The 25,219-nt window shown below is 39.1% G+C and overlaps 1 protein-coding gene across 6 annotated transcripts in view; it reads right to left on the bottom strand.

Moving 5' to 3' along the window:
• The window catches only part of cog1 (component of oligomeric golgi complex 1), a 52,821-nt gene extending 28,361 nt beyond the window's left edge, over positions 1-24,460 (bottom strand). For 2 of the 6 annotated variants that reach the window (XM_039739236.1, XM_039739241.1), the window contains exons 1-6: positions 22,826-23,186; positions 20,871-21,112; positions 14,042-14,223; positions 12,662-12,826; positions 4,808-4,964; positions 2,915-3,125 (exon numbers count right to left, since the gene is read on the bottom strand). In XM_039739236.1, coding sequence (XP_039595170.1) covers positions 2,915-3,125; positions 4,808-4,964; positions 12,662-12,826; positions 14,042-14,223; positions 20,871-21,112; positions 22,826-23,149 — 1,281 coding nt within the window. In that variant the 5' untranslated portion in view covers positions 23,150-23,186. Of the gene's footprint in view, positions 1-2,914; positions 3,126-4,807; positions 4,965-12,661; positions 12,827-14,041; positions 14,224-20,870; positions 21,113-22,825; positions 23,187-24,400 lie in introns of those variants that run through there. The other 4 variants (XM_039739242.1, XM_039739237.1, XM_039739239.1 and 1 more) reach the window with 4 other exon arrangements.
• Positions 24,461-25,219: the final 759 nt, after the last annotated feature.

Genomic DNA, 25,219 nt, shown 5'->3' with positions numbered 1-25,219 from the left:
ATCAGAAAACAGAACTGAAAGAACACACCAACATTCTTGATGTGCAACTCTGCTAGTCTAGCTCAATTCTAGATACAAGGTGGGCAGACTCCGGCTTTAGAACTTTACATGCAATGTGGAAATATTACTCTGCCACTCATTTATCAGTACTATACAGTATATCCACATGTGACACTGTCAAATAGGACCAATGCACTATATATTAAGCAACTCTGGGTAGTGATAGCCCTGTAATGCTTTTTAAAGTTATCCAGGTGCAACCCTTTGAAAAAAGTTTCCAAATTATCTGTTAAGAGGGGATGGCACTTCATTCAGGAAAACCAGGTAACAAGAAGCTCCACAGGTGTGATTTTCTTCCGAATTTAGACAATAATGTTTAAAATCACCTTCTTTCATTGTGAGGGTGCAAACTGGATACAAGAGGATATAACAATAATTAAGGATGAATAAACCTGGACATGCCTGATGCATTGTACGGTGAAAACAAAGTAGGATCACCCTGTCACATTACTAGTGTATTGCCAAGAGTCAGGGCATTCAGAGAGTTCATTTATAGTGATGAGAAGGTGTTGGTGGCAAAGAACACAATTGTGATATCAAGTAAAGAAAGTGACCATGTGTTTTTGCAAATCTTAATTTGCACAGCAAATTAAGCATCACTGTAAGTTTCAACCATAGTATTATTGCTCTTCACAAGACTTACCGGTAAATGGCCATTATTTATAAAGTTCAACCCAGTGTCCTATTTTATGTCATGGACTGAAGTGCAACCAACCTGAGCAAATCTAGGAGAGAGGCAGGATGCAAGTCAGGAAGCTATGGCTGTATGCTATGGACACTTCCAGATAATGGGAATTAAGATTTCATCCAGTCTAATAGGACTAAGTAGAATAATTTATTCACAGTTTTGGAAAGTGCAAAACAATTTAGTCACTTTAAAATGGTTTTGGAATATGCAAGTAAATTACCAATATTTTTGTGCAAGCATGCATGTAAAATACTGATGTATTATATTTATTAGGGCTATGATATAATTCAAAGTTAAATGGAGCTGTGCCTGTGCCAAAATTTCTGTTAATGAGGCATCTTCATTCAGCTCCTCAGGAAGTTATTGTGAGCTCTGGCACATCATGATTTGCAAATTAAGTTTTGGATTGGGCATATTATACTGTTATAAAGGGTTATGTCCAACAGGTTGCAAACTGTAAATTTGATTGTTTGGAGGGTGAAGCCAGAATAAAGCAGGACAGGACCAGGGAAAACATGCTCTACCAGGTGTCATCAACCAGGTAGCTGTATCAGAAGCCCTGGAAATATTTACAGGGAGGTAAAAGTTGGGCAAAAGGAAGAAGCATTAAGAATGAAAATAGTGCTACTCTCATCTCCACGTCAGAGAATGTACACTTATAAAACACACCAACTGCGTCATTACAAAGCTGCTCAGGACAACATCCACCCTTGACTGTGCTAATTTTTAGTAAGCTTTTCTAAGACTATATCCAGACTTTTGCCATCTAGATTATACAGTGATCCCTCACTATATCGCACTTCGATTTTTGCGGCTTCACTCCATTGCAGATTTTAAATGTAAGCATATCTAAATATATATCATGGATTTTTCGCTGGTTCGCAGATATCTGTGGACAATGGGTCTTTTCATTTATGGTACATGCTTCCTCAGTTTGTTTGCCCATTTGATTTCATACAAGGGACGCTATTGGCGGATGGCTGAGAAACTACCCAATCAGAGCACATATTACGTATTAAATAAAACTCCTCAATGATATACGATATGCTTCCCGCACGGTGCTTCACACACGTCAAAGCTCTAACAGCCCGTATGGATTTTTGATTGTTTGCTTTTCTCTGTCTCTCTCACTCTCTCTGACATTCTCTGCTCCTGACGGAGGGGGTGTGAGCAGAGGGGCTGTTTGCTTAGAAGATAAGGACGCTCCACTAAAAAATGCTGAAAGACTATCTTCACATTGATCCCTTCATTGCGGCCGCTTTATCGCGGTGCTTCGTATACTTAAAAGCCCAACAGCCCTATTGATTTTTTATTGATGTGTTTGCATTCTTTTAATTGTGATAAAGAACAGTCATCTATCTTGTCATGGAGCACTGTTTAAACAGTGTGGGAGAGTTTCTAAGAGCTTAAAATATATAAAAATAACCATACAAACATATGGTTTCTACTTCGCAGATTTTCACCTATCGCAGGGGGTTCTGGAACGCAACCCCCGCGATCGAGGAGGGATTACTGTACTTTCTTCTATTGGTATTTTTCATACTTTAAAAAAAAATACCACATTGCTTTTACATTTCTATAGTTTGTCTTTACATCGAGAGTGCTTACAGTAATAAAGTAAATATCAGGGCACCCGGCACTGGGGAGATGGCCACTTTGCTCATCGCTGGAGGGTTTACCAAGGCTGAGAGGTCACACCTCAATAGGAAGTACAAGTGCACTAGAAATAAGACCCCATTGGTTTGATACATATAATAAAATGGTGTTGAGCCTTTGTGTGTGTCAGGGACGCCAACACATACGTTAGTGCCAGTGATAGTGAGCCCCTGTGTGAAGTACAGGCATGAGGCTTATGTATTTATGTGGATGAGATCCTATGTGGAACACTGAAGGGTGACAGGCAGTTAGGCATCACTCATACGTGGTTGTGTATATAGGATCCCTGAGCGTGTGTGTGTGTGTGTCTTAAGGTGCGAGAGTAAACTCACCTCGTAATAAACTTGGTTAAGTCTCACTCATCCCTAGATAATATAATTTTATATTGCAATTGTAATTAGTTTTTTTTATTTTTTCCAAGGTTTGAAATCTAAAGCTGGGGATAAAGCACTCTGTAACAAAACACTTTAAATGCCTGCTAAAAAAACTTAATTGTAAATCAGTCTCCACCTGAACTCGTGCAAGGAAAATTGGCTGCAGAAAATCTTCCCAAAAGGAGAGGGGGCCGTCCAACAAACTCTGGCAAATGGTATACCAGTGCTGAATTATACCTTCACTTGTAAGCAGTTCCCACACAGCATCTCTGATTGAAGCCAGGCCTTTTAGGCTTTTTACAAAGACCAGTAAATTGCTGATTCCAATTTTAATGTCTTCTTTACACCTGTATGCGAAAAAGACAGTTAGTGCCTAATTATTCTGCAGTCTTAATAGCACTTTAAACAAACTTACTACTTCATTTTAAAGAGGTTAACAGCAATACCCTTAGATTTATGACCTTGGCATGTAAAAAGAGTCTTGTGTGCCTCCATAGTACTAAGCGCTATGTTCTGAACATAAAGGGCACAGATAAACAGAAATCCAAAATTAAACTTATATGATGGTTGTCAATAATTCTAATCTAACCTCACTTAGAAGACCTTTACTGAAATCCACTCCAGTGGCCAACTTTGTGGATAGAGCATGGCGGTTCAGTGATACAAGCTCAGCCTGTAAAGCTATGTGGAGTTGGCCTGTTGACTCACCACGAACAGGACAAAGAATTATGATCATGTGCAATACCATTTGGGTGACAAGCATGGATGCAAAGAAGTAGATATATTAGAGTGATGGAATCTGGAAAAGCAGATATTGAAGGAAATATTTCATGTTTAAAGGAAAAAAAAGAATTGGCTAAATGTAGTTATTCTCGTGTCTACAAAGATATAAAACTTTCAGAGTTGCCCCACGGAAGTGACTAAAGAGAAGTCTGGATTTATGTATCCTCAGTTGGCATGACATTGATAGTATTAAGGCGGCTCAATGCAACTTTGAGTTGCAACAAAAGAAAATTTATTGCCTGCATCTAACAATTAGAAGACAAGTCTGATTCTTGAAAAGGAGCATTCTATCAAACAGGCAGTCCTATTGGGAGACTTCAAATCTTACATGGTGAATAAGGGAGATACGTTGAAAGGTGTGACTGGGAGGAATGGCCTGGCCTGCCTGACTAACCTGAGTGGTGAATTGCTACCAAATTCCTATGATAGTCAAAAACTGTTCAAACAAACAGCACGTCTGAACTAAGGGCTGGTTTATGTAAAGTAAATCAGACGGAATTGGTTGTGATACTCGGGCAAATACAGGTGCCGAACAGCTAAATTATCACAAGTTATATTTGCCTGACAGATTAAGACCTATAATAATTGTGAGGAAGTCCTGGGAATGGCTACTGAATGCCTCTGTTCAGGCTAAGGTCAGTTCCCCAAAATCCAGGAGACCTCTTGCACAAGAGATCAGGACATGGAAGATTAATAAGCTCTACTGTAGACACCTGCAATACATAAAGCTAAGAGAAGCTGTAGGTAGGTGAAAGTCAGTGCCTTACATGGTAGCCTATGTAGTCTATGTCAGCTGTCAGTATACTGTACATGGATTGTGGGCTCATTCTCTACAGAATAGAGCCAACAGTAGAGCTATGCACCTCCAAGTGAAAGGAGTGAGTTCACAGGTGAAATCACCGAGTAAGGATTACCCATTATTACCTCTCAAAGTCAAGGTCACCCGAGCCAGAGGATAGGGACACACAAGAGAACTATTATTTAGGTGACCTGGAAACATCTCAGAATTCCAATTGGAAATCAAGGAGGATACTAGGAAGTTTTATCTGACCAATGCAGTCATTTGTGACTAAGATGCTAAGCAAGAATTGTGTAACAAAGTAAGAAAAAAAACAGCATATAAAAACACCAATACTAAATCATCATCATTACACTGGACAAACATAAAACACGCATCTAATCAATTAAAAAAGTATTTTACAGGCAATCCATTTAGCCTGCAAAACACAGTTTAACTGCTACATACAAATTCATCCACTGTTGTAGAGTATCTTTCAGGTAGTCCTGGCTGATGGGTGTAGCAAGTGAGCGTAGTTCAGGTTGAAAATTAACAATGGAAGATGGCAAGTACTGGAACCAGCTACTAGACTGCACCTCTTCATGCAGAACGTTTCCTTGCTTTCCTAAAAATGAGAGAAATAGGGCAAATGGGAAAAAATTAGGTGAGGTATGAGTGCATGTGGAAAATAAAACATTACAAGTAAAATGCATGACCTGTTAAAAAATAAAATATGTACTCTTTACCTTGATTATTTTCAGTGGTATGTTTTAATACATTTGCTCCAGGCATTGCATAACATAATACTAGAATCACTGTAGCCTATGAAAAAAGTCGTAATCCCAAGCCGCCTTAAATTTCTTCGCACCTCTCCATTAGAATCTTTTGTTTTTCAAATCATCTATACTAATAAAAGGCAAAGCCCTCACTGACTGACTCACTGACTGATTGACTCATCACTAATTCTCCAACTTCCCGTGTAGGTAGAAGGCTGAAATTTGGCATGCTCATTCCTTACAGCTTACTTACAAAAGTTAGGGAGGTTTAATTTCAAAATTCTATGTGTAACGGTCATAACTGGAACCTACCTACGTACATATATATGGCCATAACCTGCAGCTCGGTCACCGTGTGAGGCGGAGTTGCGTCCCTCATCGTCACGCCTCCCATGTAATTGAGTGCCTGCCCATATAAGGCCGTCCATCAGCAGCAATCCAATGGACATGCTGCCGCTAAATATTCATGGGTGAAGGACTGTGCTTAGGCAAACGAAGATGAGATGGTCAGGGATAGACTAGTGTTTGGCACAAACTCAGCAAAAGTGCGAGAGAAACTTTTAAGTGCCTGGTCTGAGCTAACATTAAATAAAGTGGACATCGCAAGATCGCACGAGATAACACAAGCATAGCTGAGAACCTTCGATGCATGTACTCCGAGCGGCTCACGTGAACTGACTTTGCAGGACTAGGAAAGGTAAACCCGTGCATGCAGTGTGTGATGTCTCAGATAAAGAGGAAGAAGAGCTGTTTATTGATGCAGTAAGAAAGGAACAACCCTCTGAATCTGAACAAGCCTTTGCAGACATATCAATAGGAAAGCAAGGTGTAAAGCTTAAGTTTAAATTAAGTTCATAAACACACTGCCAATAATATTCGCAGGCAAATCCACAACTTAATACCGGGAATGCCTGTTAAACATCTTAGATTCATGAGTACCAATTTGGGTAGTGAACACTTCGATGAATGAAACCTGTTCTCTTTACAATGGTTGACAAACAAGGAATATAACTTGAACACAACACATCCTCCAAATACGAACCTGATTGAAAGAAATAATGATAATCAAATCCTTGATGACAGCAACACTCGTAACAGTGACAAAACAATTACATTGACAATCATGTTACGTTAATTTTAAAATGTTCCTTTTTCATAGTTTCTTTAACGCACTACTTCTTCGCTGCGAAGCGCGGGTATTTTGCTAGTATACTAATAAAAGGCAAAGCCCTCACTGACTCATTCATCACTAATTCTCCAACTTCCCGTCTAGATAGAAGGTTGAAATTTGGCAGGCTCATTCCTTACAGCTTACTTACAAAGGTTAAGCAGGTTTCATTTCGAAAATCTACACGTAACGGTCATAACAGTCGACAACGTTCCCCATGTTAAACTTTCTTATTTATGGCCCCATCTTCACGAAATTTGGTAGGTGACTTCCCTGTGCTTAACAAAACCGATGTACATACTTAACAAAACCGATGTACATACTTATTTCAGTGGTATGACGCCACTGCAGGCCGCCATATTGAACTTTCCAACGGTCTTTGTTACTTATGGGCCCATCTTCAAGAAATTTGGTATGCGGATTCCCAACGCTAACTGAATCCTACTTATGTATATATATATACGCCCATAGCCTGCAGCTCGGTCGCCATGTGAGGCGGCGTTGGGTCCCCCATCCCCACATCTCCCACGTAGTTGGCTGCCTGCATATATAAGGCTGTCCGTCGCTCTGGTCTCTTTATTCCCTTCCTTGCTTCGCCAAGGTATTCACATCTCGCTGCTGAGAACTGCAGCCTTTTTATTTAATCCACGGCTTCTCCACTGTTTTATTGTTCGTTTATTATGATTATAGTTATTGTGTAGGTATTTTAGACTTACTTTACATTGTTCAGGTACCCATTTCCTTTATCGTTCCAACCATACCCCCATTAACATGTCTATCACCATCGATCAAAGAACTGTCACTTACCGAGTGGTTTCCATGCCCGGAGATTGCGCCTGCCTTTTCCATTCTCTGTGTTACATATTGCACGGCCATATCAGGCTCACTCTTGATATCCGGAGGAACATTGTGTCTTATGTATTGAATGACTGGGACAGGTTCAAGGTGTGGACTGATGACGGTACAGGAGATAATTATACTACACAGGAGCGCTGTAAGAGTGAAATGCTTAAGCCCTTCACCTATGGTTCTGCATGCGAGTAGATGGCTGCTGCTGAATTGTTCAGTCGTCGCTTTTAAGTGTACCGAAATGGCCAAATATTTTACACCTTTGGACAACCGACAATGCCTCTTAAACATTTTAGATTCACAGGTGACGATTTGAGTAGTGGACACTTTGATGTTTATGAATGTTTAAACTCTCAAAAGCTGAATGCGAAGTTATCGATGAAACTGGTTGTAAGCTTACAAGGCTTGACAGATGCCGAATGTCACTTCAACACAACAAGTCCTGCAAATACTAACGTAATTGAAACAAACCATGAAACTCAAACCGATTATGACAGCAGCAATCCAAGCTGTGAGAAAACAGTAAAAAGGAGGCGTGTCAGACGTGGTGGTACATTTTCTGATGCAGCTAGACGGAAACAACTTCGTGACGCTGCCGCCAAATACTCGCAGGCAAATCCGCAAGTTAATAGACACACTGTCGCTAAATACTCGCAGGCAAATCCGCAAGTTAATAGACAGGCTGTCGCTAAATACTCGCAGGCAAATCCACAAGTTAATACAGCTTCTTTTTCTAGGTACGATCCCAATAATGAAAAGCGGCTCATACGAAAACAACAGGTTTGGCTCAAAAAAGCTGATTGTGGATTTGTGTACGACCCAAACATACATTATGAATCTGACAAAACAGTACACATTGGATCCACGGATGTTGACTGCGAGTATTGTCAAGCTCATAGGTGGAAATGCGAGTCTCCTGGTTTGTGCTGTAACAGTGGTAAAGTCTCTCTCACTCATTTACATAAGCTTCCTGACCTTCTTGAGGGCCTGTTAAATGGCGAATGTCCTCAAAGTGAGCATTTCTTGAACAACATTCAAAACTACAACAGCACATTTGAACTGACATTTGCTGCTAACCAAATCATTGAGGGAAATTTTATGCCTTCCTTTTAAAGTCCAGGGACAAGTGTATCATTTGATTGGCAGTCTTTTACCTATGCCGATTGAGGAACACAAATTTTTGCAAATTTATTTTGTTGGGGACGATGAAAAGGAACCACAAATGCAGTGCGCTAATGTTTTTGGAGTTAACACGCCCCTGGTGCAGCAATTACAAAAAATGCTGCATGATTACATTCAAGACTTCCACTCCACAATCAAAAGTATTTCAGATGAAGACAAAGACTTCAAAGTTGTCATTCACACTGACAAAAAACCATCAAATGCACACAAAGGCAGGTTTAATAAACCTGCAGTACGTCAAGTTGGTGTTGTCATCGTTGGGCAAACATTGGAGATAGGGATATTGTCTTGAAAAGCAGAGACAAACTGCAATGCATTAAGGAAACCCACAGATCCTATGATTTGAGGCAAGATTGCTTTTCACATGGCTGTAACTGTACATTCCATGCTCAAGAGTAAGCTCAGCGCATATATTTTCCCTCAGTTTAAATAGGTTTACTTTTCTTCTTAATAAAAATTTTAAGGCAGTACTTCGCCATTGCAAAGCGCGGGTATTTTGCTAGTATGTCAATAAGCACAAGCAGCCTGCTATCCCATCTCCTAAACACAGCAGCTGAAGTCGGACAAAAAGCTCTCCCAGCTCAAGTCTGTTTATCTGGGTGTGAAATGCCTGGAGTTGTATAAGGTAAATAATATATTGTTATTTGGAACAAATGTATTTCATGTGTGTTCCATATCTACAACGATCTGGGTAAATGTAGGATGACAGAAAATGTGAGGCAAGAAATGTTGAACACATGGCTAACACCGAAACTTATTTCATGTTACAGTACTAAAATTTTGGCGAGAAGTGTATAATGTGTGAAGACTGAAGTCCAAATCTCTATATATAATCTTCATTTGGGTCTTGATCTTTGTTTGTCCACAAATGAATTAGAAGAAGCACTAGATGGCAGTAGAGAGACAGCTAAAACATAGGCATTGCATTAAGAATCTCCTCCAGGCTTATACTACTGAAGACTGTAGTACTCCAGTCACACCTCAAAACACTGACATTCAAACTAAACAAATTGTTGTGCTTTAAATTAACTAAAGAGATCTTCATTTAGATCTTGATCTTTGTTTGTCCGCGAATTCCACGCATGTGTAGACCACCTTCCAATTTAGTACGTTGTTGTTACTCACAGATGTCAACAATATGCCGGAATAACGAAAAGGGTGGTGGACAGTGTTACGCGGATTAGCTCCTGAGGCCTGGTTAGAGAATGAGATTGCCGAAGATAAAAGGCACATGCCTATGTAACATATGAATGAAAGACAGACAGTGGGTAAAATTAATGACAACGTAACAGCACGTTCCGGAAATTATTATTGTTACGTTGTAGCCGGCGAGTGCTGCGCGTCTCACAGTTGTACATGCTCACATGTCAGTGAAGTGATCCCTATTTATGCTTTAAAGAGCCTGGATACCTATGTTTCCCCCTTTAATAACCATTGCTCCGTGTATATTGCCTTACTCTTTGGATTGCCACAAAGCAACCTGCAAGATTGGAGAAAGGTTGAGAAGACATCGTGAGAGGAAACGACAGCGTCCTGAAAACGAGACGGACTGTGAACGGACAGAAACAGAAATGCTCCTACACCACCACATAATTACGATTCGGATAGTGATTCCGAGTGGGCCGTTCCTATCGAATCAATATCCTAGGGTTTTCTTTTTTAATTTTGTTTTCCTTATAAAAAATCATAATGCTGTACGACGAAGGGCCCAGTTCACGACTGGCAGCCGCGTTTAAACAGGGAGCCCTTCACAGACAACTTTAACACACGCAACGCAGTTGGGCGCACATGGCTAGTATCAAATAAACACTTTCACAAAAGGTACAAGTATAACAAAACAAGTGCGTTTTTATTCAAGAATAACACAGAAGAAAAAGAAATCAGGTTAGGGTACGATGCGGACACGACCACTTGGCTGGTGCAGAGGTAAGAACTGCTGACTCAGGTTGCGGGTTCAATTTTGGCTTCTTCCGAGATTTATCGTTTTGAGTAATGAGCTGCTCTTATTGTTTACATTATAGAATTAAAACATAAATTTGATTTGAGTCTGTAACAGCCTGTGTAAATACATGGTACTTGTAAAGGATAGCACCTTTTTTATAAATCAGTTTTATTGTCTCAGTCACGTTCACGCGCCCACCAATCTGAGACTGCCATTTTCAAATAAAGACGTGCTATAACAGAGGTGAACTCAGATGAGGATGACGATTCTACATCGGAGAAAGAGAACGGAAGCCTTCCCCGCAAGAAATTACCAGTCACACAAGAACAACGCAGCTGCACCAGGCGTAAAAGCGAAAGATGGCACCGTTAGGATGCAGCCACAGGTTGGGCGTTATCCTGTCAGTGAATCTGCCCCACACACATCCTTCAACGAAATAGCAGGGCCTACTGAGCTTGCCAAGGTAATGTGCAAAGTTCCATTTGCGATTATGATGGTCTTTATATGAAAAACATTTATATTACTCATATAAAAGCCACATCGAATGTTGTTTACCTATATTTATTTACTTATCTACCTTCAGCGTAAAGTCAAAGTAGACTGCAGAGCTTCCTGTGTTTGATCGACATAGGCATGCTGACAAAGTACACGTGCAATACCACTCCTTATTTAGGAAAAGATCAGTTATGTAAAGTGCTGAATACCACCATGTGAAGACCCTATCCATCCACCTGGTCCATAGGGCTCTCTTGCCTATTCTGCCTTGAGCGCAGCCAACACCAGAGCTAATCCACGCCATTGCACTGCTCATAGTAAACAAGGCAGCAGTACTGTGCTGTCAAACTCATCTTTCAATGATTTACCTCCCCTGAGTGAATGATCACCTTTTGTTTTCTTTTCCCTCTCTACTCAGGCGACCCCATATACCTCCTTGGGTGTGGCATAGCCACAAACTGCGGAGTGCCAATGTAGAATCAGCTTACCATCCACGCCAAACACCATACCCACATCCACAGAACCTGGCTGCAGTTTTATTTAAAACTTGAGCTGCCATGGACCTCCCATATCATAATGACAATAAGTAAGAAGTCCAATTATTCTTGCTTATACAAATTCCAATATAACATATACAAAACCAAATCTATATTGGTCTAATACCATCTCCACTGTCTGAGTGTCACCTGTATATAAACACAAGCTGTAAGATACATTAACACTAGAATTGCCAAAGCAAAAATGCGACATGCATTCTTTTCTCTGATGAAGAACCCTCATCATCATCTGACTTCACCTCTGTTGTTGAGCGCCTTTATGTGAAAACAGCAGTGTCAGATCGGGGGAAGTGTGAACGTAACTGGGAGAATAAAACTGAATTAAACAAAACAACGCTAGCCTTTACAAGTACCATACATTTACACAGGCTGTTACAGACTCAAATCCAATGTATGTTTTTATTCTAAAATAGTAAGAATAAGAGGAGTTCACTTCTCGAAATGGAGTCATGTGGGATCAAACTCGTGACCTTTTGATTACCAGTCTGCAGTTCTTATCGTTACTCCACCAAAGCAGTCGTGTTAAAGACATGTCAATGTCGCACCCTAACGTGGGTTCTTTTTCTGCAGTTATATTCTTGAATAAAAGTGCACTTGTTTTGTTGTACTTGTACCTTTTGTGAAAGTGTTCATTTGATATTTGGACTTCAGGCTTCACACATTATATGCTTCATGTCTACATTTTGTCAATTATTACTAAAACATGAAAAACGTTTCTGTTTTAACAATGTGCTTACATACTGTAGACTGTTGTAGACAGAAGAAACATGAAATGCATGTGTTCCAAATAATGATATAGTATTTATAAAAGGTGCCATTTTTCTTGACTTCTCACTCAATATAACTCTAAGCAACTGACAGACACACAGTTAAACAGACTTGAGCTGAGGAAACTTTATGCAGCGGTGTGGGGATGTGATAGCAGGCTGCTTGCTGCTTATCGACACATTTAAAAGACAAAAGACGCTGATGAAGAGTTGCGAAGGGATTGAAGGTGGGACAGATTTTTTCGTAGGCTTTGGAAATTAATGCTGTTAACCAACAGCTTGACTTTATAGTTTTCAAGGTTTTTTTTTTTTTTTTTTTAAATGTGCTTACATATTTGTGTTAAATTTCTGTTGTGCAGGTGGGAAGTATGCTTACTGGTGTCATTTAGCATCAAGGATTGAATTATTTAAAATTCCAATGAGATCAAGGCAGTTGACTTTCTTACTAAAGGTTTCAGTATTTTTCCTTTCAGCAGTTCAGGATGACTCTGTAATTCATCCAAATAAATTAACTATATTTTTTCAAAAAATAAAGCAAATTAACTATTCAATATACATAAAAAATGAGAAGAACCCAAATGGTTACCTGAAGAACTGGTCACCATCTCAAGTGTGGTGAAGAGGTGGCCACAACTCAAATTGCCCTCTGGAGCCCTTCCCTCAGAGGGCTTATAGAACACAGCATAGGCCTGGTACAGTGTTGTTGCCAATAATTCCACCAAAGAGCACACCCTGGCTTTGATACCTGCACCTGTAGTGGTAATAAGAGACTGTCAAAATAAACAAAGCACCTGGTACTAATCATTCTGATCTCCGACTTATAAGCAAAAAAATATTTGATTTTAAATTTGACTTCCAATAACTCAGGATTTATTTGAATCACTTGGAAAACTTGCAACAGCTAAATCAAAGTCATGAGTTTTGTTGCATCTAACAATAAAACATTGAAAAATTAAACTAAAAAAAGCTAAACATTTAAAATGCAGAGCTAAAAAAAGTGAACAAACTTTCTTAATGATGACCAAATGCTGCACTCATTGTACCTCAGACCATTGTACTAAATTACACTATTGCAACATCAGCAAAACTAAAACTTCTTTTAAAAGAATCTGAGACATTAAAAGGCATTATTTACAATAAGTCAGAGGTTTAAATATGGCAAGGGACTTGCCAAAGACACCAAAGTACCAAATCATCCTGACATATAGAGGACAATACAATATATTTTTTGTTTTAATATATACCATACAACATGGTTTAATTATTTAATTTATTACAATTAATTCAACATTTTTTATTTCATTTTCGATACATGAAATCATATCTCTTAAGACAAAAATACATCCATCTATAACACCTAATAAGAAAAACACCCGATTCATTTCCTACTACATTTTTTGTGGTAATGCAGTTTACATGGATTACTCGGTTAAAATGAAACTATCCTTGGAATATAAACATTTTATTTATTTATTGTAGAGCTCTTAAATAATTGAGATTAGATTGGTTTACAAAGAAAATATATAAATAACCAATAATGCCAATTGCATATATTTGGGGCTATAAACAGCAGCTGTAAAAAGTATTGATGCCCTTTGTATGTTTTCATATTTTATATTGTGAGTAGACCACTGTTCATCACAAAGTACTCTATGATGTGAAAGTGAAAGAAGTTCAGCATTTTTATGTTTTAAAAATAATTTGAAAAAACATTAAGGCAATTGATGGGCAAAAGTAGTTATGCCAAGTTATTACTACAAAAGTCTCTAGTTACGTTTCTAGCAGCGCTGCACATCAAGACACTGTAAATTTTGTCCATTCCCCTTAGCAAAATTGCTCAGGCTCCACTATGTTGCAGCAGTGCTACTAAAATTAACAACAAATCCCAGAAGCCCCGGTAGTACTTCACCAATGGTCAGCTAGGGACTATAAACATAGTAGTATCTAGAGTCAGAGAACCTCCTACCATGCTGTGGCTGATTGAGTAGCTGCTGAATGGATGTTTTCCTGGCCAGCAGGAAGTCTGCAAGTGCCTGGCGGGGCGAGCTGCCTTCAAGAAGCATGATGGATGTCAGAGCTTCTGCAATGGCTTGGTCTGATGCAGTCCGCTCCTTCAAAAGGGACCGACTTTCCATAAGAATGGTTGACCTACCAAGTACAATGAGAAGTAATTAATTTATAACAAACCACATTTTATTAAGTAGATGTTTTCCAAAACACATATGCAAGTTCTTTTTTCTGTTGTTAATAAAAAAAAAACAATAAACCCCAAAAGAACTTCATCCATTTTCTAACCCGCTGAATCCGAATACAGGGTCACGGGGGTCTGCCGGAGCCAATCCCAGCCAACACAGGGCACAAGGCAGGAACCAATCCTGGGCAGGGTGCCAACCCACCGCAGGACACATACAAACACACCCACACACCAAGCACACACTAGGGCCAATTTAGACTCGCCAATCCACCTAATCTGCATGTCTTTGGATTGTGGGAGGAAACCGGAGCGCCTGGAGGAAACCCACGCAGACACGGGGAGAACATGCAAACTCCACGCAGGGAGGACCCGGGAAGCGAACCCGGATCTCCTAACTGCGAGGCAGCAGTGCTACCACTGCACCACCGTGCCGCCCCCAAAAGAACTTACAATTTGAAATAACTTTTGACTCAACAATTCCCTCTGAATCACATCAGCAAAAGATGCCTAACAGGTTCAAACACCTACAGTGCATCCGGAAAGTATTCACAGCGCATCACTTTTTCCACATTTTGTTATGTTACAGCCTTATTCCAAAATGGATTCAATTCATTTTTTTCCTCAGAATTCTATACACAACACCCCATAATGACAGCGTGAAAAAAGTTTACTTGAGGTTTTTGCAAATTTATTAAAAATAAAAAAACTGAGAAATCACATGTACATAAGTATTCATAGCCTTTGCTCAATACTTTGTTCGATGCACCTTTGGCAGCAATTACAGCCTCAAGTCTTTTTGAATATGATGCCACAAGCTTGGCACACCTATCCTTGGCCAGTTTCGCCCATTCCTCTTTGCAGCACCTCTCAAGCTCCATCAGGTTCACAGCCATTTTAAGATCTCTCCAGAGATGTACAATCAGATTCAAGTCTGGGCTACTCAAAGACATTCACAGAGTTGTCCTGAAGCCACTCCTTTGATATCTTGGCTGTGTGCTTAGAGTCATTGTCCTGCTGAAAGATGAACCGTCGCCCCAGTCTAAGGTCAAGAGCGTTCTGGAGCAGGTTTTCATCCAGGATGTCTCTGTACATTTCTGCAGTCATCGTTCCCTTTATCCTGACTAGTCTCCCAGTTCCTGCCACTGAAAAACATCCCCACAGCATGATGCTGCCACCACCATGCTTCACTGTAGGGATGGTATTGGCCTGGTGATGAGCGGTGCCTGGTTTCCTCCAAATGTGACGCCGGGCATTCACAACAAAGAGTTCAATCTTTGTCTCATCAGACCAGAGAATTTTGTTTCTCATGGTCTGAGAGTCCTTCAGATGCCTTTTGGCAAACTCCAGACGGGCTGCCATGTGCCTTTTACTAAGGAGTGGCTTCCATCTGGACATTCTACCATACAGGCCTGATTGGTGGATTGCTGCAGAGATGGTTGCCCTTCTGGAAGGTTCTGCTCTCTCCACAGAGAGAGTTCTTCGAACTTCTTCCACTTACGGATGATGGAAGCCACTGTGCTCATTGGGACCTTCAAAGCAGCAGAAATTTTTCTGTAACCTTCCCCAGATTTGTGCCTCGAGACAATACTGTCTTGGAGGTCTACAGACAATTCCTTTGACTTCATGCTTGGTTTGTGCTTTGACATGAACTGTCAACTGTGGGACCTTTCCAAATCATGTTCAAACAACTGAATTTACCACATGTGGTCTCCAATTAAGCTGCAGAAACATCTCAAGGATGATCAAGGGAAAAAGGATGCACCTGAGCTCAATTTTGAGCTTCATGGCAAAGGCTGTGAATACTTACAGTGGTGTGAAAAACTATTTGCCCCCTTCCTGATTTCTTATTCTTTTGCATGTTTGTCACACAAAATGTTTCTGATCATCAAACACATTTAACCATTAGTCAAATACAACACAAGTAAACACAAAATGCAGTTTTTAAATGATGGTTTTTATTATTTAGGAGAAAAAATCCAAACCTACAAGGCCCTGTGTGAAAAAGTAATTGCCCCTGAACCTAATAACTGGTTGGGCCACCCTTAGCAGCAATAACTGCAATCAAGCATTTGCGATAACTTGCAATGAGTCTTTTACAGCACTCTGGAGGAATTTTGGCCCACTCATCTTTGCAGAATTGTTGTAATTCAGCTTTATTTGAGGGTTTTCTAGCATGAACCGCCTTTTTAAGGTCATGCCATAGCATCTCAATTGGATTCAGGTCAGGACTTTGACTAGGCCACTCCAAAGTCTTTATTTTGTTTTTCTTCAGCCATTCAGAGGTAGATTTGCTGGTGTGTTTTGGGTCATTGTCCTGTTGCAGCACCCAAGATCGCTTCAGCTTGAGTTGACGAACAGATGGCCGGACATTCTCCTTCAGGATTTTTGGTAGACAGTAGAATTCATGGTTCCATCTATCACAGCAAGCCTTCCAGGTCCTGAAGCAGCAAAACAACCCCAGACCATCACACTACCACCACCATATTTTACTGTTGGTATGATGTTCTTTTTCTGAAATGCTGTGTTCCTTTTACGCCAGATGTAACGGGACATTTGCCTTCCAAAAGTTCAACTTTTGTCTCATCAGTCCACAAGGTATTTTCCCAAAAGTCTTGGCAATCATTGAGATGTTTCTTAGCAAAATTGAGACGAGCCCTAATGTTCTTTTGCTTAACAGTGGTTTTGCCTTGGAAATCTGCCATGCAGGCATATTTTGCCCAGTCTCTTTCTTATGGTGGAGTCGTGAACACTGACCTTAATTGAGGCAAGTGAGGCCTGCAGTTCTTTAGACGTTGTCCTGGGGTCTTTTGTGACCTCTCGGATGAGTCGCCTCTGCGCCTTGGGGTAATTTTGGTCAGCCGGCCACTCCTGAGAAGGTTCACCACTGTTCCATGTTTTTGCCATTTGTGGATAATGGCTCTCACTGTGGTTCGCTGGAGTCCCAAAGCTTTAGAAATGGCTTTATAACCTTTACCAGACTGATAGATCTCAATTACTTCTGTTCTCATTTTTTTTCTGAATTTCTTTGGATCTTGGCATGATGTCTAGCTTTTGAGGTGCTTTTGGTCTACTTCTCTGTGTCAGGCAGCTCCTATTTAAGTGATTTCTTGATTGAAACAGGTGTGGCAGTAATCAGGCCTGGGGTGGCTACGGAAATTGAACTCAGGTGTGATACACCACAGTTAGGTTATTTTTTAACAAGGGGGCAATTACTTTTTCACACAGGGCCATGTAGGTTTGGATTTTTTTCTCCCTAAATAATAAAACCATCATTTAAAAACTGCATTTTGTGTTTACTTGTGTTATATTTGACTAATGGTTAAATGTGTTTGATGATCAGAAACATTTTGTGTGACAAACATGCAAAAGAATAAGAAATCAGGAAGGGGGCAAATAGTTTTTCAAACCACTGTATGTACAGGGTGACACAGAAAAATGGGAACTTTTGAAATGTGTAGTGGCAGCCATGTACAGTTGGCAGCACTGCGGAACAGGGACCTTGAGCTGTAAACAATCTCGCCATTTAGTAATTTAGTAATCAATTGCAAGGCAATCAATGGCAGCTGTGCGAGAATTGTTCAGTAACCGTGTCATCTCAAGATTCGGTGACATTCCCTGGCCCTCAAGATCACCGGATTTGTCCGTTTGTGATTTTTTCTTGTGGGGCTACCTTAAGAGTCGGGTCTACACGACTCTGCCAAGGACACTGAATGAACTGAAACAAAGAATTCAAGGCGAAATTCGTGGTATCCCAGCTGAGACGTTGCAGCGATCAATGGGGAACCTCAACAGCAGATTGGAAGAATGCATACGTACAGGAGTACACCATCTACAGGACATAATTTTCAGACATTGATAATTTGGATTACTGTCTCTTAAAAGGCAAGTTGTAGTAGTTCAAATGCTGTCAATACATTTTTTTTGTTGGATTTCTTCTATTTTTATTGGGTTTTTCAAAAGTTCCCGTTTTTCTGTGTCACCCTGTACATGTGCTTTCTCAATTTTTTTATTTTTAATAAATTTGCAAAAATCTCAAGTAAACTTTTTTCACGTTGTCATTATGGGGTGTTTTGTGTAGAATTCTGAGGAAAAAAATGAATTTAATTAATTTTGCAATAAGGCTGTAACATAAAATGTGGAAAAAGTGATGCGCTGTGAATACATTCCGGATGCACTGTATATTTAAGCATTATTTTATAATACTAGCACTGTAGTAAAAAAAAGATCACAGAGCACAATACTAGCAAGAGATCATCCCAAGTAAAGGCATCACTGCGCTGGAAACAAGAAAAAAATGATAGTGATCAACTGACCATAAAAACCATTTATAAAATTATTTTTACAGGAGCTTTCATATTTTAAGATGATTCAAGTATTTCTTGTCAATGTTTATTAGGAAATAGTGCATCCAAATGTTTCTCTAAATACAAGTACATCTAATTTTGTAAGTAACTAGATAGACTTGTAAAAGTGAGGTTATTTGTTATTTTGCTTGCTGTGAAAGGCAATATACGGACTTACTTAATGACAAATCATAACCGCTTACTAAAAATGCTGAAAAAAAATGTGCAATGTAACGCAGTGCCAATTAATATATTAAGTACAAGCATCCTTTCCTGCAATTCTTGACAACAATGGCAGGTGCATCACCACATGGAATGACAGATGCATGACTCAGCTAAATTTATTTAGGGTTAAATAAAGAATGGATTATTGTACTTGTAAATATGTGTGTATGTCCTGCAATGGGACTTTCACAGATTTTCTTTTAGAATTGCTCAAGCACTTTGAGTTTAGATGCAGAACATACATACGTAAGCCATAATCATCCAAACTCAATAGGAATCATTATCCCAATATAGTTTACCCAACAAACAGAGTTTCAAAAAGCTTTTCATTTTTGCATTTGCCTTGATTTCTTCATTTCTATCTACAAATTTCCAGTTCCAACAGTTACAAAATGAGCGCCATAACAAAATATTCTGAAAACTATACTTTATATTATGGTATTGTAATTCGCTGATGTTTGATTTGCACTAGGCTTTGCATTATAAAGGAAGGCTTTTTATAATGTTATTTCCTCCATATCTTGTTTTAGTGAAGACCAAGAAAAATTTTGAATCTCACTTTTTATGAAAAATGGTGATTAAAAAAGGTTTACGACAGAACCTGCAGTCTATGGGCAACACCAAGCAATATCAAAAACATCCATTGGAACTCTCAAATTACTTGTGTTTCAAAATCAATAGGCGAGTTATGAGTAGTATGATCACAATGTGAAAAAATTCAACTAAAATGTTAGAGTGCATCTAAGAGTGTTCCATTTTAGTTCACAAGAGCATTTTTCAGTAGTGACACATCTATTTTAAAAAAACTGTTACCTGTTTTTGGATGTCTGTTCTCTAATCACACAAAATGATGGAACTCATTTTTACAAAATTAGTGTATGCATGTGCCTTACCATTGGCTTGCTTTAAAATATAAGCTATATGTCATATCAGGGAGAAAGGTTCTAACGGGAAGCCGACAACCCAAAAACCAGTGCCGAAGCGGGGACTGTAATTCCCATCAGGCAGTGGGAGTGGCACCAAGACTGATAGAGGATATCATAATCATCATACACAAGGTTTTATTCCAGCCAAAATCGTAATCTCAAAGACCACAGGTATGTACACAGTTTTTGTGTCTCCTAATATGAGTAACAATTTTATTGCCTCGCATTTATTTCTACCGGCAAAGATGGGTACTTCAGATAGTTTAACAATATTTTAATAAATTTACATGTGTTGCGGACATTGTGAACATACGATCTAATGACCTGACTTGTGGATTATGTGAAACAAGTAGGATGGTGTTTATTCAGGGCTGTTTTTACATCGTTTGCCATTTGTCACCACAGACATATCCGAAATTTTTCATCTCCATTCACTACAAACTTCATGAAGTAACAACACATAAATATTTGGGTGAAGAATACCTTTAATCCAATTCAGGGTTACAAGAGACTGAAGCCACTCCCAGGACTGAGTCCACATCACAGCACCAGTCTATCACTGGTTCCTGGACCACATAACAGCAAATTTGTTTTTGAACTCCCAAGACACAAGAAATGTCCTTAATCCTGTTCTATTCAGTATCATTTTTGATGCACATAAAGCCTAAATGCACAAAAGATAACACTGGTGTACTATACTGTAGTGTGTATGAAGTCACTGTAATTTTTATTTTATAACACGGATACAAAATTCCTAATTTGCTTTCCTCAATGTTAGTGCACTGTTTTGGATAGATATGTTAACAAAAGAATCTAACTCAAAGTAAGCACTAAAACACATTGAAAAAAATGGCAAAACACACCCCCACACTGGGTGGAATATATTCTGAATACACCACTTAAAAGTAGCAACAAAAAAATAGTAGAACAACAAAGCAGTGTTATTTTTCCATTACATATTCTGAAACCAAACCAGACATTAGCTGTTTGCAGAATACATAATAGATGAAAGAAAAAATGAACATTTGGGCAACTATACAAGGACTAATTCAATTTAGTGTCTCTATGTTACATATATGAGATATTCATCAAGCAGTTAAGACGTACCTGAAATGGCCAGCAGCAGCCACTTGACGCACCAAAATGGGAAAACGGGCAAGGACCGGGCTGTAATAGGATCCACTTGAGTCCAGCTGTAGCAAACCGTGAATATAGCAGCACAGGAGGTGGAGCTGTGTAGCACGCAGATACTGAGCTGCCTCCATGTGACTCCAGATTCGCTCTGGAATTTCTAATAGTAACTTGATCTGGGCGGCCATACTGTAAAACTTCTCTTGGGATGGTGCCTGCTTTTGATTAGACAGAAAGAAAAAAAAGTTAGAAATTGTTTATGAATTAAGCACAACACTCTCATAACAATAATCATGGGAAATGCCAGCTTGATCATTTAAAAAATTAATGATATTAACTTTTTATATAACTGAAATAATGCAAAAAATATTTACCACATTTAGCAGTTAAAAGAAAATAAAAAAAACTATTTTATTAAGGATTACACTAAAACAGTGTGGGTTGGAGTAAATCAGGAGCTAATTACAAAATTACAAGAAAAAAGACAAAGGTACTTTTCTATTATCGTGACACAAATTGGTGGGGCCGCCACCCCCACTGCCTTCCACCCCATTCTCTTATCTTAACCTACCTCATTGTTTTTAAGGCCCTTATGTGATTTTATTGTAAGTCCTATACCATCCCTTACCCTTAGCTTAACCAAAATTGACCAAGTCCCTAATGTTAAAATACTACTTAGATTACCTTACCCCTCATCCCTTATCTTAACCTTATGTCTCAATAATAGAAAACTACCAAGATAAACACTGATTCTCCTTATGCAACTTTATTACATTTCTTTGTCTTTTTATAAATTACGGAGTCTTGGGGAATTACAGATTATTCTTGCAATATCCTGCACAAGTTAGGAAACATCTCAGGGTGGAATGCTGACCACATCCAGTAATCATATTTTTTAATTTGTGAACTGAAGGTAAAACATGAAAAATTAGGCTGGCCAGGAACTAAACATCTAAACACAATAGGATGGAAATACTACCCACTGCACCTCTACATCACATGACACCACTGTCAAGGTGGTCTGACCAAGCAGCAAAAATAATCTTCAAACCATATATGTCATTTCTCTTCACTAATCAGGATTTTCCTATCACAATACTTATCTTTATAACAGTGTAATAAAGAGGATAAAAACAGGTTAAAGATGGAAAGTAACCACAGACTGGACAAGAGTTCACAGCAGGTCCCATTTAATTTCATTATTCCATGAAAATGTAAATAACACTGTATAATAACTGCATAGGGGTATTAAAAAAGGAAACTCATCTATTTAAATAAAATACTTCATCTAAAAATATATGCCTAGCAACGTGGGTAGATTAAGTAAGTTACAAAAAAAATGCCTTTGAGGTGATTTGTAAAAACGGACACATAAATATTCATTATACGAAGCACAACCTGTTTTATTGTGCCTCACTGCACGATTTGCCTTAAGAGGTCATCAGAAGTGAGATTGTCTTAAGACTTTTAAACAGTAACATACACACAACTATTTCAGGACACACAAAGGCAACATTTTTGAGCATGTCAACAAAATGTATCTGGGCAATGGATTATATTTGCAAATGTTACTTTTTAAAAAATTCTAACGTTGCACGTTTTTGTATTGGAGCAGCCATATCTTACGAGGCAATGCACTTATTAATTAGTGTCAAACTACCCGAAACGAATACTGAGGTTCCTAAATTCACGACACTACATTTCACTACACATTAAACAAAATTTTGTTGATGTGAAATCATTTTCCTAATTGCACGGTACTCCGTTCCGTTCCTAATACTCCCAAAGACATTATGACATTACAATTTCCAGAATATGGACCGACTGACACACTTCTATTTCTAGTTGTAAACTGTTTTGGTCAGCGAATGTGAACATCCATTCACTCAGAAGGGGCTTAAAAAGCTTCGCGCTTAGGTCCGTCATCACACCTCCACTTTCCCGGTGCCAGTCCCCACAGCGGCAGTCCCGCTTCGCTCCTGCTTTAGGCGGCTGCAGTACACATGCATATTCTGTACCGAGCGCACAACGCTCTCCGCGCACTGCCTCATCTCTCCGATGGTATCGGCCGCTTCAATCAGGTCGCGGTACCGCTCTCCCACCATCTGTCTCAGCTCTTCTTTCTTCTGCTCTATCTCACCTCGCACCTTTCGCTCGATCCCACGGATCTCTTCGGCGCTGTAACGCTCGAAGAGAGCCGTGGGATCCTTAATATCAGCCACTCGGAGTGCCTGAGCTGGCACTGCAGCCATCATTAAAGACGCGGAAGCGGAACCGGAAACCGGAACCAACAAGTCGGACGTGGCGGCGAAGTTCTCCTCGTCACATGACCCGCTCGCTCAGAGTATAGAATTACTAGACGCCGCATGACCAGCAGCATCTTACGTCAACGTCGCCGCCATATTGCGAGTGGCACTGCTACGGAGTGAAGTAATATTGTGCTGCTTGGGATTGTGTAAACCGCTATATGCTCCAAACCCCCAGGGGATTACATTTCATAGGTAAGGCTGAACAATTGCTTTGGTTATATTTGGCGTTTAGAAAATTCCATTTTATTATTTCTTAGTACTCAAGATCACCTTACGATAAAATTAAACATCTATCCATCCATCATCCAACCCGCCAACACAGGGCGCAAGGCAGAAAACAAACACCGGGCAGGGCAGAAAACAAACCCCGGGCATGGCGCCAGCCCACCGAAGTAAAATTAAACAGCATTAGTATAATTAAAACAAGAGAATAATAAATCAAAAAGCAATAATTTGCAAACAAACACAGCAAAATCTTCAGTGTTGTTTAGTGTTGTTTTTTTAGAGTTGTTTTTTTCCGAGTTAACAAGTGTTGATTCTGGTGTTAATTTGAGAATATCAACACTTGGAGTGTTACACAGTGTTTACACTCCGTGTTATTTTGGGGAGTAGGTATACATTACACCACCAAAGAGTGGATTTGATTTCCGGCAGTGCAGCAGCACTTCCCCTTTCTTTATTGTGGTCATTACTGAACACACTGCGAGAATGGCCAATAAATTAATGTGAGAATAATACTTATTTTTAACAAACTGATTACTGAAAAATGATTGATTGTCAATCGTTAAATGGTTACAATAACAAGCATATTGCAATTGTATGCTTATAATTGATATATATATATATAGATATATATATATAGATATATATGGCTGATCTTTTTTTTCTGTCAGAGATGAATATTTTTCCAAAAAGCTGAATTTTCTAAAAACACACAAATCAATGATTCTGACCTAAATTAACATAAAACGTCTGTGGATGTATGCAGTGTGTTGACACCGCGTGTTAGCTGTCTCCAACTCCGGCGACTAACATCTATTTTCTGAAAGGCACTACAAACAATGGTTTCACACATAGATCAACATAAAACATCTGTTGCATGTTTGTTTCCCGGGTCTTCCCTATGTGGAGAGCGGTTTGAGTAGTGAGAAAAGTGCTGAATAAATGTAAAATAATTAATTAAAATAATTAAGTCACCGTGAGAAGCAATCTGGATTGTACTGAGCCCCTCGTGTGCCTCATGTGGACAAAGTCGACATCTGCCTTTAACAATCCCCTTTCTCACCATCTTCCACTTAACGACATTAACTCTTCTCCGTTCAGGTAGAGTGAAGTTACATTTTCGTCTATATTTTATGTATTTATTCTTTTGTGTAAGATTGCATGAAGTGCGGTTATAAAGGTTTAAATAAGCAGTCATGGGGTTCGGGAGCGGATGAATCAATTTTACATGATTTGGTATGGGGAAAATGGTTTCAGTTTTTAAACAAATCGGTTTCTAAACAGCCTTTAGGAACGAATTTATAATCAAAATCCGAGGTTCCACTGCATTTCCTTATTTATTTCTTTGTGTGTTTAATTATGTACCCATTTACTTATTTCAATGCCGCCGACAAGATACGAAACACACCTTGAAATGTAATTATTCTTAGATTTAGTTGTCTGCGTATTTATTTAATTTTGACCAAAATATGCCTCCATATTAGATATATTTATGTTCTGAAATATATATTGTATGTAGCAAAAACAAAGTTGAAAAATTTAATGACAGTTTAAGTTGCTTTAGCCAATATATTAAACTGTTGTACCGAGATTGTTAAACAACTGCTCTTTCAAAGCTAAGATTGAAGTTCTTTCATGAGGTCTCATCATGCTGGTGAAGGTGAATTATCTTCAGGTGAAGAAATACATCAAATTGCAAGATGGGCTCACATTTGAGGAGTTTCTAAACGAAGGTAAATTTGAGTTTAATTATGTGTTGGATAATGTTTCAGCTGATTCAAAAAGTTAATTTTA

This window comes from Polypterus senegalus, chromosome 17, assembly GCF_016835505.1.
Source record: "Polypterus senegalus isolate Bchr_013 chromosome 17, ASM1683550v1, whole genome shotgun sequence".
Taxonomy (NCBI): Eukaryota; Metazoa; Chordata; class Cladistia; order Polypteriformes; family Polypteridae; genus Polypterus; species Polypterus senegalus.
This window is presented reverse-complemented; position numbering and strand designations above follow the sequence as displayed.